We start from the raw sequence: 18,463 nt of genomic DNA, 5'->3' as shown, positions 1-18,463 counted from the left end.
CAAGTAGAAGATTAGTAGTCCAAATGGGAGAGGATGAACACTTAAACCTTATAGAAGCAGTGGGATTAGAGATGAGGAGACAGGATTTGCTTTTCACTACATGTAATGTGCCATCAATAATGAGACACACCATTTTTAAAAATTACAGCTCATTTTTAAAAGCTGCCAATTTAATGATGGCACAATGCTAAGACACTGGCAATGAAAAAAATGCATCTTTATTTCGGAGGTTAAAAAAAGTGTACATCCTAGAACTGATGAAATACAACAGATAACTTAGGAAGATGACGTTTGCATTTTGGACTTGAGCAACGTGGAGGATACTGATGCCATTAATAGGAATCATGGGAACATGAGAATGAGAAATGGGCTCTAAAAGAAAAGATGCATTCTCTTTTGGACATGTTGAGTTGGCTATCTCTAAAAGATATTCATGTGCAGATGTCTGGCAGACTATTAGAAATGCTGGTTTGAAACTCAGGGAAGAAGTTACAAAATTTGGACTAGGTTAATGAATGGATTATTTTGAAGTTAAATCCTTATGTTTAAGTATATATGAAGACTTTTTTTTCTCTAACCACAAGCTATGAAGTTTCCCTCCCCCTCCAAATTATCGTATTGTCTTTGGAGTGTTTGATTCACATTGGCAGTGACTGGGAGAAGGAGAAAGAAGTGAAAAAAGGAATCTGACACTACAGGAAAAGTAATTAGCAATAGCACTTAGAATTGAAAATTATGACAGAAAAACCATCGTAGTGGCTCATGCCTATAATCCCAGCACTTTGGGAAGCCAAAGCAGGTGGACCACTTTGGGAGGCCAAGGCAGGTGGACCAGGAGTTCAAGTCCAGCCTGGGCAACATGGCAAAACCTTGTCTCTGCTAAAAATACAACAAAACTAGCCAGACGTGGTAGTGCACGCCTGTAGTTCCAGATACTTAAGAGGCGGAGATAGGAGAATCACTTGGGCCTGGGAAGTTAGGGCTGCACTGAGCCGTGATTGTGCCACTGGACTCCAGCCTGGGTGATGCAGTGTAGGGCTGCACTGAGCCGTGATTGTGCCACTGGACTCCAGCCTGGGTGATGCAGTGAGACCCTGTCGCAAATAAAAGAAAAGGTCTTCATATAATTGGCGATTCATTGAGATGTCATAGGTACCCAATCTCGTACCCTGCAGCCTCTCTTATACCTTTGATATTTCATTTTTGGTACCAGATGAGTGTATTAGTTTACTCTGACGGCCATAACAAAGTACCACAGATTACATGACTTTAAATAATAGAAATTTATTTTGCCAATTCCAGAGGTTAGAAGTCTGAGATCAAGGTATGAGCAGAGTGAGTTTGTTCTGAGGCCTATCTTGTTGGCTCACAGATGGCTGCCTTCTCCCTGTGTCTTTACATGGTCTTTCCTCGTATATATCTGTGTCCATATTTTACATTTTTATTTTTATTTTATTTTATTTTTTTTGAGACGGAGTTTCGCTCTTGTTACCCAGGCTGGAGTGCAGTGGCACGGTCTCGGCTCACTGCAACCTCCGCCTCCTGGGTTCAGTCCATTCTGGGTTCAGGCAAGCCTCCTGAGTAGCTGGGATTACAGGCACACGCCACCATGCCCAGCTAATTTTTTTTTGTATTTTTACTAGAGACGGGGTTTTACCATGTTGACCAGGATGGTCTCGATCTCTTGACTTTGTGATCCACCTGCCTTGGCCTCCCAAAGCGCTGAGATTACAGGCATGAGCCATCGCGCCCAGCCTATTTTACCTTTTAATAAGGACACTGTCATATTGGATAAGGGCCCCCTCAGATGACCTCATATAACTTAATTATGTCCTTACAGTCACTACATTCACTGAGTTAGAAAGGGTTAGGAGTTCAAGATATGAATTGGGGGAGGGAAGAAGAGACAGTTTAGCCCAAACAGTGGGTTGGCCAGCTAAGCACTTAAATTCTTATTCACGAGTGTTTTGAATGCCTAGACTTGCTAGCTGAAGTCAAATATCCTCTTTGTGCACCACAAACTATTTTTCCAAATTTGTTTCCATAATTATTTTTTGCAGAGGTGGAAGGTTATATATAGCAGTCCTATAAAGCTTTTTTCCCCCTTCATTTTTCTTTCCTTTCCTGCTCCTGAGGAAAAAAATGTCATTCTTTGAAGAAAGAAACCACTTGTTCTCCCTTATCTTTCATTGAGCAGCAGTTAGCAGAATTTGTGACATTACATCAGTTCCTCACTTTTTTTCCCCTTAGGAGTAGACCTTCAGTTACAAACTGTGAGCAAAAAATACATAATAGCAGGAAGTACATATTTCAGGCGAAGTCTGACTGCTTTTTTTCCATAGTTGCAGCTTACCTAGAGGATAACTTTCTGTGGAACTAATTCTTAGTGTGTATTCCAAATCCAAGTCTGTAGCGATTTTGTTGTTTGACAACAGGAAAAAAAAATCACCAAATATATGAAAGTATCATTTGAAAGTGAACACCAGGCTAGGCTGAAACAGCACTTCTCTTAAAACGTGCCTTCCTCTGGATTGTTTTTGTAGGAAGTTTGCCTTGGCAAGCATTTCAAAAGAACTTACTAGACACCTCTCTTGTAATTAGTTGGCTTTCTGCTAGAATGTTAGGTCTACCTTCATCTCAAATGGGTGCAAAAATTAATTCCTCTCTGTCACTCTGTCCAAAGTATCAAATACTAGATTCCTGAGTAGTTCGAGATCTAATTTTTCCTTTCTAAAATTTAACTGTATTCAGTTTAAATTTTTTTATTTAACTTAAACATAACATTTAAAAATAGGATGGTTGATAGGAGGTTATAGGAGTGGTACTTTTCCTCTTTTCCCTCAGGGTTAAAAACATCACACTTTCTCCTCACAATTTAGGTTTGTCTGATACTTTTTCCATGGCTGTATCCCCAGCCATGGAAAAAGTATCAGACAAACCTAAATTGAAGGATATTCTACAGAATATCTGACCAGTATTCTTCAAAATTGTCAAGGCCATCAAAAGCAAGGCGTGTCTGAGAAACAAGGAAAATCCAGAAAATGTTAAGGAGACATCATGATTAAATATATGGCATTCTAGGTGGGACCTTAAAACAGAGAAAGTACATTAGGGAAAAACGAATGAAATCCAAATAAAACATGGATTTAGTTAATAGTACTGTAGCAGTGTTTATTCGTTAATTGTGATAAATGTACCATAGGAACGTAAGATGTAAGATGTGAGTTATACTGAAACTCTGCCTATTATCTTTGTAGTTTTCTATAAATCTAAAAACTATTCTAAAATTAAAAGTTCACTTAAAATGGAATGAATGACAATAAAGATAAAAGAGCATAATGCAAGGAAACTATGAAATCAGCAAGGAAATACAGAAGTTTTTAATAAATATTAAATGTCAGTCTACCACTTGATGTATTGGTATCAATAAATGGCAGGATACCAGTGAGTCCATTGGCATATTAATCCAATAAACTTTTACAAATGATGAATTGGTTGTAAACATTGTGTTTTATAGCATTTGAAAATTCCAAATGGTAACTCCGCACATGATGTTTCTGCTCACATATTTCAGCATCCTGTTTTTAGAATCTGCAGAAAGAAATATTTCATGTCCTTTAGGGAGGTTTAATAAAAAGCAACAGGTGGAAAATGGATTTTGCAGTAGCACGAACGGCCATAACCATAAATACTAGTACCTCAGAATTATACCAGCAGAGGACTGTAAACACATTAATCTCCCAGCAGTGCAGAAATTCCATTCTCAGATGTCATCTTAATTTCAGGCACAAAGATTGAATGCCTCCATTTAAATTCAAAACACAGAGTGGATATGATGATCCTTTATTTTCATGGGGATTCATGTGAGTGAGTTTGCCAGTTTCCTCATCTATAAGATGGGGTTGATAAAATCCCATCTCAGCATTGTGGGATTAAATAAGATGATATACATAAGATACCTAACATGGTGGATGGTACACAGTATGTTTTCAGTAAATGGTAGATTACTGTTTATTATGCTCACAAGTATTAGGATGTTCCTAGAATCTCAGAACTAGAAGCCACTTAGAGATGTACTTTTTGAAACACTATTAATTTACAAACAAGGAAACTGAGGCCAGAAGGCAGTGACTTGCCTGGAGTCAGGCGGCAACTTCGTTCCAGAGATGGGATTTGAATCTTTGTTCCTCAGGTCCCACTTGGGTGCTTTTTCCAGATCCGGATTTCCTAACAATACTGCAAACCTACTATGTGCTAGTGGCTGACACAAAGCTCTCTGCAGAATTCCAATCCGGGCATCTCTGCCTCTGAAGATGCCATTCCCTTTCCTCAGAGGGAGCGGGCTTCTCCGCCTCCCTCTCCAATAGGTGTGGCAATCAGCTCTCTTCCAGTCAGTTCCCTTTGACTGCATCAGCATTTCAGCTGCTGCAGCCTGCTTGTGGACAGAGCAGGGGGTGGCAGTGGTGACGGCTGTTTTGGGAAAGGAAATGTAAGGGCATTTCAGCTGCTGTGCTGGGGTTGACTAGGAGCACATGGAGAGGTGCCCCTCCCATCCCCCAGAGTGGGTTGGCTGGATTTCAGTGTGGAGTGTGAGGACATGTGGGGGTAAGTAAAATTCATTATAAAAATATACATGCTTAGGGGTATCCATGGTGGAAAGAAGAACACTATTTAGACTAATACTTGGTTAAAAAAAGTTAATTTTTATGCACTTATTAGTATGCAAAAATAATATAAAAATTACTTTCCTGTGGCTTCATTTTATCATTTGATAACTGTTAGCACTTGTTGCTTTTAATTAACTTCTTTTTAAAAAAATTCCCTAAGGAAAACATTGTTTTTTCTTTTCTGGTATGTGGTGGAAGGCACATAACTCCATTAGTTTAGTCAAAATAAAAAGGAGATGTGGCTGCATTCATGGTAGGGCTGCTTCACCTGAGCTCCATCACCTTCTGCTCCTGACTCCGTGGCCCCCTTTGCTTTTTAAAAAGGGGAGGGAAAGAAGTGAGGAGAGCCTTGGGGAGGGAGGGAGGAGTCTGGAGGGAAGGTCTGCGTCTCCAGCCTAGCCCACTTAGTCCTTGTCCTTCAAAGTCACTATTTACTGCAGTCTGGGAAAGGAATGGGGGTTATTTCTGGACAGTTGTCTCATAAAGTCCTTTAGACCTGTCTGAATGCTAAATGCTCCATGGCACTGGTTATCCAGGGGAACAAAATTTTCCTTCGCCAAATTTATGAGGCTGGGTTGAAAACCAGGTTGAAACAGAGCCTGGCGAATCCCCATGGCAAAATGATTCATCTTTGTGGAGTCGGAAAATCTATTTTTATCACCTTTATTCAGCCAGCTCCTGATTTTAATTCTCTCACTGAGCGACTGCTGTTTCCTTCATGGTGCTGAATAGACCAAATGTCTCAGGAGTCTGAAACTTCTCTCTTGCTACTCCCAATGTGGCTGATTCAGCAGCCTTGGGAGAAGGGGTTTGTCCTGTGCTGCACGGGTGGGTTCCGTACAAGGTGAAGGTCAAATGAAACCGAGAGGCTGCAGATGTCAGCAGCCTGCCTTTGACTCAGGAATTCTGCTTGGGGGTGTGTGCCACTCTGCTTTCCTGCTTTCTCTCTAAGGTGGAGAGAAAGTGACTGGGCAGCTGTAACTCCTCCAATCTTGAAGACTTTCCCAAGGGAAGAAGGGGCAAAAATAAGCCATGCTCCTTAGAGCTCCCAATGCATCTCCTCTATCTAATCATTGGGCAGAGAGAGACTTCCTGACAACATTGTGTTCATTTTCCTATTTCCATTCAGTTCTGTAACTGTGCATTCCAGGCTGCTACATAGTCCCAGCTGGTTCTTGCTGGAGTCCCAAGTAATGCTGAAGGTAGTGATGATAATTTTCTGTAATAAGTAAGTTTAAAGGATACAGATATGGAAGAAGAACTCACTCTTGAGTTTCCTTTTCTAATGGATTCAGCATGCTTACTCTCTGGGTGCTATGACAAATGACAATTAGGAAAGCAACAGGAATGTTGGCTAGACAGGAACAGTGACGCTGCTGGGGACATTCCCAGCACCTAGTATATTGGTATATAGTAGGCACTTAATAAATATTTGTGAAATGAATGGCCATGATACTGTTCCTCATAGGCTTCAGTTGGCTTTCTTAACAGCTGTCCTTCAGGACATAGTGCCACCTGTAGTATACAGAACAGTTAGGAGCTGACATTCTAGAGTGAGATGGCCTGAGTTCAGATCCTGGATTTGATCTCAGTTGTGTGCTGATGTTTGGCAGGCAACACAATCACTTGTTTCCTCATCTGTAAAAATTGACATAATATAGTAACTGCCTTATATAGTTTTCATGAAGAGTAAATGAATTAACACAGGTAAAGAGTCTAGATATTTTTTTCTTGTCATGTGGTTCAAGATATGAAGAAGAAGAAAAGCAGGAATAGGAAAAGAAGGAAGAAGAGGAGGAGAAGGAGCTTTGGTCATTGGGATAAATTTGAGACCCTTTGAGATTTTGGCCCTGCCTTTTAGGTTAAATAATTCTCTAAAACCATGATTCACTGATTTTTAAACCTTTCCTTGTCCAGTAGAGAGAATAATTTGAGAATAAAAGGGTAAAATGGTCCAGCTGTGGTGGCACATGCCTGTAATCTCAGCACTTTGGGAGGCTAAGGCAGGCAGATCACCTGAGGTCAGGCATTTAAGACCAGCCTGGCCAACATGACAAAACCCTATCTCTGCTAAAAATATAAAAGTTAGCTGGCCATGGTGGTGTGCATCTGTAATCCCAGCTACTCAGGAGGCTGAGGCAAGAGAATGACTTGAACCTGGGAGGTGGAGGTTACAGTGAACCGAGATCACACCACTGCACTCTAGCCGGAAAAAAAAAGAATAATAAATTGATTTCAGGGGGAAAAAGATGACAGATTATTACCAAGAGTTACTGAGCTCCTGCTCCTTGTCGCGTACTAACTGTATTCAGTGTTGAAACAAACTGTCAGTCTTTGCCCTGATGGACACTGCAGCTGACTCTCGAGGACTGCTGGGCACTGTGAATTCACTGCCTCAGAGCTCACAGCTGCTACGTTCCTTGTTCTCTGCCTTTTAAAAAGGAATGTAGAATAGATCTGGAAAGGTGAAGCTTCAGACTTAGCTCCCAACAGGACTTGAGGGGTGAGGAAGTAGGGAGATATTTGTGTGTTTGTGGAGTGGCAGATGAAGCCTAATTGTACAGCAGTGTAAAGGCAGTGAAAGAAATGTAGACATGGGCATTGGATTGAACCATGATACTGAAGGGACATCCAAAGCAGTAATGTATCATCAACCTGTGAAATCTAAAGAAGCCCATGTAAGTTCTAAAAGAATGAAGGAACCAAAGCAGTTGTTGTGATGATATAAGAGCCATAGCTTATTAGACCCCCAAGAGTCCCAAAGCCCAATCTTGAGAGTGTTGATTAGGGAAGGCTGAATTCCTTTGGCATCCTCCTCTTTTTTCAGCTCTGGGTACTGCCACAGCAGGTGAGCTTCTGTTTGGTCCCTTTCAGAGCCTGGAATCTCCCATCTCTTGGAAATACAATGGTATGTATGAGCTACGGACTCCCACCTGGCTTTGCTGATCTGTGGGACATTCTATTTTAATTTGATGAATGCTTTTTTGACTCTAGAGATCTTCAGCAGTACCTGCCCTTCACACCATTCCCTCACCTTTGCCATATCTGCTTTTGAGTAGCAGTTTTATCCCTAGATGTTTTTTATAGCCCAGACCTGGTAAATCACCAATGCGAATTATAGAATGAAATCATTTTTCATCCTGCTTTCATCCCAGTGGCTGGATTAATTTTTTGGATCTCTGTTTTCTATAAGCAGTCATTTCTTCCACAGCAGCCATCTGTGAAGAAACAGAGCTTACGAAATGACTAGGGCATGTTTTACATGGCTGTGCTCCGTTCCTTCTGTTTGATTCCCTTGTAAGCTTTGGCAGTGATTTCCACAAGCGTTTCTGTGGGAGGTGCTGGAGAATGACTTTGGTAAACATCCCCCTGGCTATTGTTGGCCCTTTCCCCACAAATACCATAAAGGACACAACTTGAAAAGTAGCTGTGGTTTCTAAGCTCCTCCTATGGCCGACCCCAGGTCTGACATCTGAAAAGCTGATCTCAGCCATGCTTGTGGCAGCCTGGCCTGGCTCTGTGTTTGCATGACTTCTTCCGGGCCACTCCTGCCTGGAGTGGAGCTCTGACTATAGAGTTTACTCCCTTCCCCTCATTATACCTCCTGGGATTTTCACCCTAACCCTCAATCTGCTGGAGTCTTTTTTGATAGAATCTCATTTCATCTCCCTCATTTCCATTTCAGTTTTTCATTCCATTAAGAATGGAATGACTGGTGCCATTGAAAACCAGCCTTAGAAGTTCTCAATGTATTGATTTTATTTATACTTCTAGTGTTACATTTTGCTTTTAGGAATATGGAAAAGCTTAGGGAATTTTTGGGCATGTGTTTTTCTTTTCTTAATTTTTTTCCTGTGAAGATACTAATGGCAGGAAGTTTCTGCTTTCAAATTACTCAATCAAGGTAATTGAAGACTAAAAAAAATTAAACGTGTGAATTTAGCAGTAAAAACTTATGGGAAGGAAAAAATGTCTTCCTTATAAGAAGAAACAAAAAATGGATATGAATAAACTTGTTAGAAAGAGAAAACTGATTTACCAGCAACTGAACACCATTTTGTTTCCTGATTTTTTTGTCTTTAAATAGACTGTGCTATTTCCTGAAGTTGACCCATTTTCCTTGCTTCTGCCAACACTCCTTTAAGATATGTATTTATAAAGTTTATTCCACCCTGATATTTCAATAATTTCCAGAAATCCATCCCATCACAGTAGCTTCCATACTGACAGGGAACCTGACCTCAGTATTTTCTGAAGTCAAAGGATGGTTTTAAATGTATGTAAGTGCAGATATAGAGAGTAAGAGAGAAGAACTTGCTCTATGAGTCAATGCTAATAAATTAAAAATAGTAACTAAAAAAATAACGTAGTCCTCACATTATTTTTAAAGCATTATATGCTATGATGCTGGCAAAACTGATTACCATATATAATAGCTTTCAAAAAGATAAGTAACTAGGCTATCTTTGTTTTTATCAGCATGTTTTTTTGGTGACTTTATGTTGATTATGCTAATTGTACAAATATGAGATTTGTGGGGAAGAAAGTGACATGTGGAACTATGTCTTAAGAGATGTGGGTGTTAATTCCATTGGTGGATCCAGCACTTTCTTCCTCAATAAAGGGTATTTGTTCCTAAAATAACTAGTGCCCTTCAAAGCACAGAGTATCTAGCTCAGCTAAAGGTATTTAATTTATATTATAAATGTACATATGTATTTTATGAATTTTAATAGAAATATGTTAATTTACATTGATAAGTTTAAACATAAAAACATAAAACATATGGAATATGTTTGAGTGTATTGTTAGGGACATCTTTGAGCTCCTGTGGAGATCGTATTTTGTCCCTAACATAACTTACATTTAAGAAAATTGGATTTTTCATGAAATTTACTCAGGTAAGACTGTAGGCTGAGTTTAATATATATGACAACTAAACTTTCAGCTCATATTGCACCAAATTAAAGCTTTCTTCTTTGTCTTTGAGCACAAGAATGAAGGCTGGCATATCCTCCAATAGACTGAAATGTGCCCTCACAGTCATTTTTGACCACCTTATGAGCATGATTAATTGACAGCATGTTGTCACTATCTTAATTATTTGGTCTGAATCTCAGCTCCTGTGCCAGACCTCTGAGTCCCAAATGTAGCGCCACAGTCTGGGTCTTCACATCTTGGCCAGGTTTCTGTTAAAAAAACAAAGGCGTCTCTGTGTTACAGTTTTATGGAGCGCATGTGGTGTGTATTTATTTTGTGATAGGTTTTTATCACTTGGTAGAAAGATGTTACTGTATCTTAACTGAATGATCGTTTCACCCCATTGCTCCACAGACCCTAGTTGTTTTTTTCCATGGGTGATGGATTTTGAGGAGCATGTTGACAAGCCTGCCCTGAAAATCTTTCGTCTCCAGATGTTTGCTTCTATATTTTTATCTGAAATTCAGCCTTTTCACTTGTGGACCTGCTTCCCAGCAGCAAATAACATGACGAACTCTTTGTCTTTAAATTTCAGACTCCCCATTCATTGCCCTCTGAGCCTTCTTAATTCCAAACCTATGATTATGCTGGATGCTTTATGTGTTATGCTCCAGCTTGTAATGGGCCAACTGAAAGATAAACTGCTATTAAATAAATCTATGACCCTTTTGAGAACAAATAGAGCTGTTGAAAGTATTTAAGAACATAGTGACTCCTCAAAAGACTGTGAACGTTCTCGAACCCTTTGAATCAAAGTGAATTTTCTTCACTCTCCTTGTGTGGGTGTACACTGAAACTTAAAGAACCTCAGTAGCAAGATATTTGAAGCCTTCTGTGTTCTTAACCCTGCAAAGTTTTTCTTGGCAAGACTTGAAGAAAATGTAGCTGTCGTCTATTTTCTGCTCCTGTTGAGGGGCGCAGTTGAGACTGGGAGGCCTCTGATGTGTCAGGGAGAAGCCTGCAGTGTAGAGAAGAGCCCAAAAGCCTCCAGGTGCCCAGGGTTCGCTAGGTATTTCATTATCTAGTTACCTGGTTATTCCATTACCTAGTTACCTAGTTATTCCATTGCATTCAACCTCTTCTCCAAGCCAGGCTGGGTTGTTCTTCTACTTTGATCTTTTCTCATGTGTCTCTGTTGCTGTGGAGATGTAACATTAAAGCCTACCCCAGACCACACATCTGTTGCCACCACGTTTCCCTCTGAACACTGGCTCCGCCCTACTGCCATTAGGATGGTTATGCTTCCTAGAAAGCTCATTCTTTGTGCTGGGGCAGCTGCTGAGGACCACACAAGCTTTGCTGTCATGAGTTTAGCCTTCAGGAACTCCCCAGCTCACCTAAGTTACCTCTTGGGTCCTTGACTGGAACTCCAGTTGCCAGGTAATGGAGATACAGTAATTTGCATTGATCTCTCTTCCCTTTTCCATCTTACCTGCTTCTCTTCTGAAGAGAACTGCTCTGAATTGGCAAATGCCTACAGGGACTTCAGTGTCATAGGACAGGCTACCTTAACTCCTTTGTTCAACCTCAGAGTCACTGCCAATACAAGGGTAAAACAGATTTTGTTCATTGTACTCAATTTCAGTGTGATGTGAGTTGGAATGCTAAGAAAAACTTAGAGATATTTTTAGCAAAAATGAAATATTTTGATGCCTATCTCTCACCTGAAAATTTTCCCAGATTTGCTATTTCTAGATTTTAGCAGCTGCACAAAGGGGTATTGTGTTTGAGTCGGAAGAGAAAAATATTTTTATTTCCTGTCCTTGCCATTTAGTGGAATTGATAAAAAAGCATCAAGGATCTTTGAGTTCTGGATCTCCTGCAAAAAAACATATTACGTAATGAAGGACTGGAGTGGTTTTTTCCTGTTTGTCAGTATGAGGGGAGAGTTACTGTGGAAAGTGAAGGGCAATAATCAGCAGGAATGAAAAAGAGCTTTGCTAGAAAATCACAGCAAGGGTGATCGGGCAGTTACTCTGTTATCCGGCTCTAAATTTAATGTTGACCTTGACAATGGCTTTATTTTATTCTGTTTTTTATTTATTTTATTTAATTTTTAGTGGATCACCTGAGGGCAGGAGTTCGCGACCAGCCTGGCCAACATGGTGAAATCCGTCAATGGCTTTTACATCCTCCTCCAACGTAGTTAACAGCCTTCCTCACTCATTCCTAAAAAGACACTGTTGCAACTTCAATTGCAGGGTTGTTGGAGCTACCTGATGTTTTATTAAATGGTTATTTAATCAATAAATAAGTGATCATCTCTTATGGTTGATTAGGAAGTATTCATTAAAAAGTCATAGGTTCAACTTTTTAAAAAGTCAAGTCAACACAGAGCTTATGTATTTAAGCAGTTGGAAAACAAAATGTTCAGTCAAGAATATCTATTTTATTTCATACTTACTTGAAATTTAATTTTTTTGGCCACAGTTTACATGGTCCAACTGTTAGGTTGGTTAGGTTTGCCAACGTGAAATATTAACAATGGGATGAATGCTTTATAAAAAGAGATTGTTTCAGCTTGGTCTACCATTATTCATTCATCAAGCCAGACTCTGTCAACAATTTCTAAGCACACATTTGATGATATATTGTTATAGGAATAAAATATATGTTATATGAATAGAAAACTGCATTCCATGTAGGGTAGAAAGAAGCATTTGGTGGTCTGTTTTTTTGTTTTGTTTTGTTTTTTTGAGACAGAGTCTCCCTCTGTCACCCAGGCTAGAGTGCAGTGGCATAATCTCAACTCACTATAATCACCACCTCCCCAGTTCAAGCAATTCTCCTGCCTCAGCCTCCCAAGTAGCTGGAGTACCGGTGTGTGCCACCATGTCCAACTAAGTTTTGTAATTTTAGTAAAGATGGTGTTTCACTATGTTGGCCAGGATGGTCTCAAATTCCTGAGCTCAAGTGATCCACCTGCCTCGGCCAAAATGCTGAGATTGTAGGCATGAGCCACCGTGCCCAGCGTGTATTTTTTTAAAAATAAAAATAATCCTTGTTGTTTAAAAATAAAAAACAACTGTTTGTGTTGTTCTGTTATGCTTCTCTTTCTATAGAAAGAACTCAATGTGTTTTTTTCCCTCAACTTTCTTCTTTTTTATTCTTCTTCAGTCCCATCATTCAGTTTCTTTGTTCCTAAGTCTTTTAGGTGATTTAACCACACTCTTTTATTGCCTGATTTTCTGTTCCATTTAGCATGTTATTCTAGGCAATTAATGTTTATACATATTTTATTATTATGGCACTAAAATAGTAAAGAGCGTTAGTACAATTGGAGCAAAAGTTACTCTCCTAAGCCCCATTCTTCCCCTAGCTCAATTCAGCGTTCCATTAGCCATAGAAACATCAAGGGTTTCACATACCTACATATGTATATGGAATGAGAGGAAAAAGAGAGAGAGTGAGAGATTGAGACCGAGATTGAGACAGAGAGAGCTATTTCCCTGTGAAGTCTTTATTATTGGAAGAATCAAAGATTTGCAAATGGAGATTTTTCTTTGCATCTTCTTCTTCTTCCTATTATCCTTTTTTTTTAAAAAATAAAAATGTTTATTTTATTTTTAATGGACAAGTGATAATTATATTTATTTCTGGGGTACAAGGTGATGAGGTGGTATTATGGTATCTGTATACAATGTGGAATCATCAAATCAGGATAAGTAACATGTCTGTCACCTCACAGACTTATTTCTTTGTGGTGAGAAGGTTTAAAATCCACTCTTCATGCAATTTTGACGTATACATTATCGCCAACTATAGTTGTTATGCTGTCTAATAGATCACTAGAACATATTCCTCCTGTCTAACTGGAATGTTGTGTGCTTTGACTAACATGTCACTTTCTCCACCCACCTCTTACCTCTTCCTCAGCCGCTGGTAACCTCCATTCTACTCTCTGCTTCTATGAGTTTGGCTTTTTTAGATTCCACATATAAGTGAGATCATGTGGTATCGGTCTTCCTATGCTTTTTATTCTTAAATATATTTACCACAGACGCCCAGCTTCATCCCCTGCCTTAGCCACTGCTCAGCCCAAGGTGACCCTGGGCTAATAATTTAAGTTTCACATTTTTCATCTGTAAAATGATGATTAGCTATAGTACTGACCTTATAAGACTATTGTAAGGACTAAATGAGCTAATATATATAATAATATATACAGATATATGCATATATATAATATATACAGATATAAATATATGCATATATTTACATATACATATAGTATATGCATATTATATATACACATAAATATATACATAATGTATTAATATATAAAAATATAAACATAATATACAGATATATTAAAATATAATATACATTTTAAATACATATAATATGTTTTTATGTTGTTATATATATATATACATAAAACAATGAGTACATTTACCTAGTACATGGTATACGCTTAGAAAAAGATGACAATAGTAATGGTGCTGGTACAGATGTTAATGTCACTCATATTCTTCCCTAAATCTCTATTTTCCCATCTATAAAATGGCATAGTAATAATGCCTGACTCGTTAATTTGTGAGGGAATAAAGGCATATGGATCAGTGTAGCATGTTGCCTGGCACCTTATGAGGTCTCAGTGAATCATGATGGATACTTCTGCAATGACATAGAGCATCGTACTTCTCCTTTATCGCTACCCTTTGTTGAAGGCTTACATTTTAATCCATAATCTTACCATGAGGCCCTGAAATTACACTAGCCAAGACATTTAGAGCCAATGATTTGTTTTCTTCATTTCTAGTCCTCATTTGTAAAATGAGAGTGTTGAACTAAGTACTCTGAATAGTTTCTTCCTCTAAAGTATTTTCACAACCATCTTATCTCTCTCAACTCATTTTAAGAAATACCTGCTAATGAGAAACTCATCCAAGAGAACTTCTTTACCCCCATTCCACCAAAAACCTTACTAAACTAGTCTCTTTAGTTGCTCAGTCAATTTTCTCTTATTCAAAAAGTTGGGCTGTTTTGTTTGATTAATGACACCATCAATTTATCCCAGAGCGTAATTGATCAGTCCATAATTCCCCAAAGTCATTCTTATTTCCTATGGTTATATTTTTAATTTATAAACCTTTGGCCAGTTTCCCCAAAAATTAAATCCTGATGCGTTTCAGATATATGTTCCAAATATCGAGGAGCAGTATTCAATTTTGTCTCTTTGCCAGTGGCTGCTCTCACCTTGTTCCAACTCCCAAATCCCCATCTCGTTTTTTCCTTTTTGGAGAATAGTCATGAAAAACTGGTTTCCATTATAATTCCATCACCCCTAGAGGCAGGAGGACTAAGTATGCAGTGCAGTTTCAGGCCAAGAACATTGGACTGGAGGCCCAAAGAGCGGAGTTGCAGTGCTGGCCCTGCCTCCAGAGCTGAGGGGCTTTGGGCCGAGTACTTTCTGTTTTTTAGTCTTCAGTTGTCTCATTTGTGGAGTGAAAGATGATTCCTAAGACCTTTCTACCTGTGAAAACTCATGGTTTCTATTCTTTCCCATTTTGTCCCCTGCTGTTAATTTTTTTTTTTTTTTTAAGACATTGTGTCTCACTATGTTGCCCAGGCTGGTCTCAAACTCCCAGGCTCAAGCAACCGTCCTGCCTTGGCCTCCCAAAGTGCTAGGATTGCAGGCATACGAGCCACTGTTCCGGGCCTGATGATATTAACTACCATTTATTTAGTACCTACAATATGCTAGATATTAATCTCATAATAGTTAATATTTAGCATGTGCTCACCATGTGCTAAGCACTTCACTCCTCACAGTAACCCAACAAAGTAGTTACAACAGGTATCCTCCTTTACAGATGAAGAAACTGAGACACAGGGATGTGAAGTCCGTGCTCATGGGTATGCACTCAGTGAGGGATAGAGCCAGAAGCTGAACCCAGGAGGCTGATGTCTTGCCCTTAGTCATTTTATTATATAACATTCCTAAGCACTTTATTTTTTTCCTTTTCTCTCTACAGTAGCACTAGGATGGATATAATAGTACCATCATTTAAAAAATGAAGAAACCAAGTGCAAGGAAGCAAAATAATTTGGCCACCACAATAACCCAGCTAGCGTATGACAGAGCTGGGCATCAAACCTAAGCCTGGCCCCTAACCACCATGTTCCGAGACCAGAGTGGATTTCTTACTACTCTCACACGGATCTTGTGGGTTAGTGAGAAGCAAAGTATAGCATTTTAAAAAGAAGGATACTTTTGCTTTCTATTTAAAAAAATTTTTTAGCATGTAAGATAGAAGTTTGCTAGATTTACCTAAAGAAACAGATAGAAATCACTTTGTAATCAACACATTATTTATATGTAGATTGATTCTTTTTGTTTAGTAAGATATCACAGTTTAATCTAGTTCCTGTTACATTTGTCTTATATTTCAAAGAATGCTATCTGAATTGTTAGGTTGTTGCCAGAGTAATTGTGGTTTTGCCATTAAAAGTAATGACAAAATTAGAAGCAATGACAAAAACCACGATTACTTTTGTACAGCCTAATAAGAAAATTTGGCCATGTACCCAAATTGTAAGAGACGGCAGGCTTCACCCCTGCCGTCTCTTACAATATTCACCAATATCCCCAGTGTGGCTGCCATTTCTTATGCCCACTGTCCCTCACACTGCTATTTAAAAATCAATTATCCTGTTTATAAAATGAGACTCAAAATTTGGTATAGTATCTAAGTGGTTAATTTTATATTGTGTGTATGTATTTTTCCTATTGATTCAGTCAACAGGTATTCATTGAGCACATGTGGCAGGTGATCAATTAATACCTGTTGGCTGAATCAATAGGAAAAATAATTTGATACTTTTAGTTCATTTTATTCTCCTAGGTATTTTAAAAAATGAGCCTTCTACTTTCAAAATGGTCTGGAGTAAATGGCTCAAGGCCATCTCATTTCACCATCTCTGGTGCCTCAAGTTGGAATCAATCATACATCACTTGGCCTGAAATTCAGATAATAGTTGACAGGAAGTGGGCAGTAACTGTTTCCTTGTTTTTTGTTGTTTGTGTAAATGTTAAGTGCTATGGCAACAGAAAATTAACAGCCAGATGAAGAACAGAAACATATGGAGAAGTGAAAGGCAGCCTTGAAAAAGAGATATTTGAAAGAAAATTGATATGAGTGAGTGCATTGCTAACATGCTTGTGTTCCTGAGTAGAAATGCAAGCTTACTAAGATTAGAGAATTAATGAATTAATTGGTACCCTTTCTTCTTTTACAAAGGACTCAAAACATAAAAATACTAAATTATAGTTGGGGGGAAAAGTAAAAACTTTGACCATGGACAATATCAGTGTAACCAAAAGATAGTATAATTTTAATAATTGGGACACACACTTTACTCTGAGTTTCCTGGCAGCCATAGCAAAAAGGAAAATATGATTAGTTACAAAGCTTTTAGCTTCCATCAGACATAGTCAATTTCTCATGAGGAAGAAAGTTATTTTTAACATCTAGGTTTAAAAGAAATTCCTTTCATAGGTATTCATATTGGAGACTAACTCTTTGACTCCAAAAATCAGAATGTTTCTTCTTTCCCCTCTGTGATAAAAAAATTGATGCCATTTAAGATGAAGAGTAAGTTTCTAAAGTAATGTTGAGGCCTGCTGTGTAATTAGGTAAGAATATAGATGGACTATGAGGGGAAATATGTCTTTCATCCTTTCAGCAATATCTATAGAGTTCATGAGTTTAAACTTTCATAATTATGGATATTTATAACAGCCTTGCCTTCTATTGCTAAGCTCATAAGAGATCACTCCAAACAGTGCATGATTCTCAAAATTTTCTAAAGGAGTTTTTCAGGACAAGGTAACACTAGTAAGGCTTGCTTTTCTTTATATGGTTGTATCATAACACTTATTTGTATCAAGCTCAAATGGGGTAGGCTGTATTGCTGGCATTGGGCACTCCAAGGATACAAATAGGAGATGAAATTAGAGTGTTTGTATGAAGTAGAGTTCAAGGAACTATATCTTGCAGACCAAAACCAGCCTGCTCCCTTTGGTTCATGGCCTGTGGGATAAGAATGGTTTTTATATCTTTAAATGGTTGGAAAGAAATTAAAAGAAAAATATTTCATAATACATGGAAATTAAGTTAATTTCTAATTTCAGTGTCTACAAATATAGTTTGATTAGAATACAGCCATAGTCACTCATTTATATAGTATCCATGGCTACTTTCATACCACAGTGGCAGAGTAGATACAACAGAAAACATATGGATCACAAAGCCTGAAATGTATACTATTTGGCCCTTTCAGAAAAAGCCAATTCCTATTATAGTGGAGAAAGTGCTTTCTATGTGTATTAGTCTGTTCTCATACTGCTGTTAAAGACATACTCAAAACTGGGTAATTTATAAAGGAAAGAGGTTTAATGGACTAACAGTTCCACATGGCTGGGGAGGTCTCATAATCACAGCAGAAGAGCGAGGGACGTCTTACATGGCAGCAGGCATTTATAAAACCATCAGATTTTGTTATGAGACTTACTCACTATCAGGAGAACAGCAAGCACAGGAAAGACCCACCCCATGATTCAGTTACCTCCCCTTGGGTCCCTCCCACAACTTGTGGGGATTGTGGGAGCTACAATTCAAGATGAGACTTGGGTGGGGACACAGGCAAACCATATCACTATGTGTTCATGAGCTGTATGAAGAGTCTGTAAAAGGAAGAACCTTTGGCCAGATACAGTGGCTCAAACCTGTAATCTCAACACTTTGGGAGGCCGAAGTGGGCAGATCACAAGGTTAGGAGTTCGAGACCAGCCTGACCAACATGGTGAAAAC

At 38.7% G+C, this 18,463-nt stretch overlaps 1 protein-coding gene across 30 annotated transcripts in view; it reads left to right on the top strand.

Annotated features, from left to right (window-relative positions):
- Positions 1 to 18,463, top strand: part of LIMCH1 (LIM and calponin homology domains 1) — a 349,321-nt gene that overhangs the window by 180,186 nt on the left and 150,672 nt on the right. For 3 of the 30 annotated variants that reach the window (XM_078367292.1, XM_078367291.1, XM_078367287.1), the window contains exon 1: positions 4,413 to 4,605. The exons of 25 other annotated variants lie outside the window; for them this stretch is intronic. Coding sequence is in view for 2 of the 5 variants with exons in the window: in XM_078367289.1 (XP_078223415.1) it covers positions 7,573 to 7,575 (3 nt within the window). In the remaining 3 variants the exon portion in view is untranslated. Of the gene's footprint in view, positions 1 to 4,412; positions 4,606 to 7,494; positions 7,576 to 18,463 lie in introns of those variants that run through there. 2 more of the 30 variants (XM_078367289.1, XM_078367281.1) reach the window with 1 other exon arrangement.

The sequence above is a fragment of the Callithrix jacchus genome, chromosome 3, assembly GCF_049354715.1.
Source record: "Callithrix jacchus isolate 240 chromosome 3, calJac240_pri, whole genome shotgun sequence".
In the NCBI taxonomy this organism is placed as follows: domain Eukaryota; kingdom Metazoa; phylum Chordata; class Mammalia; order Primates; family Cebidae; genus Callithrix; species Callithrix jacchus.
Note: the sequence above shows the minus strand (reverse complement) of the source record. Positions and strands in the feature narration are given on the sequence as shown.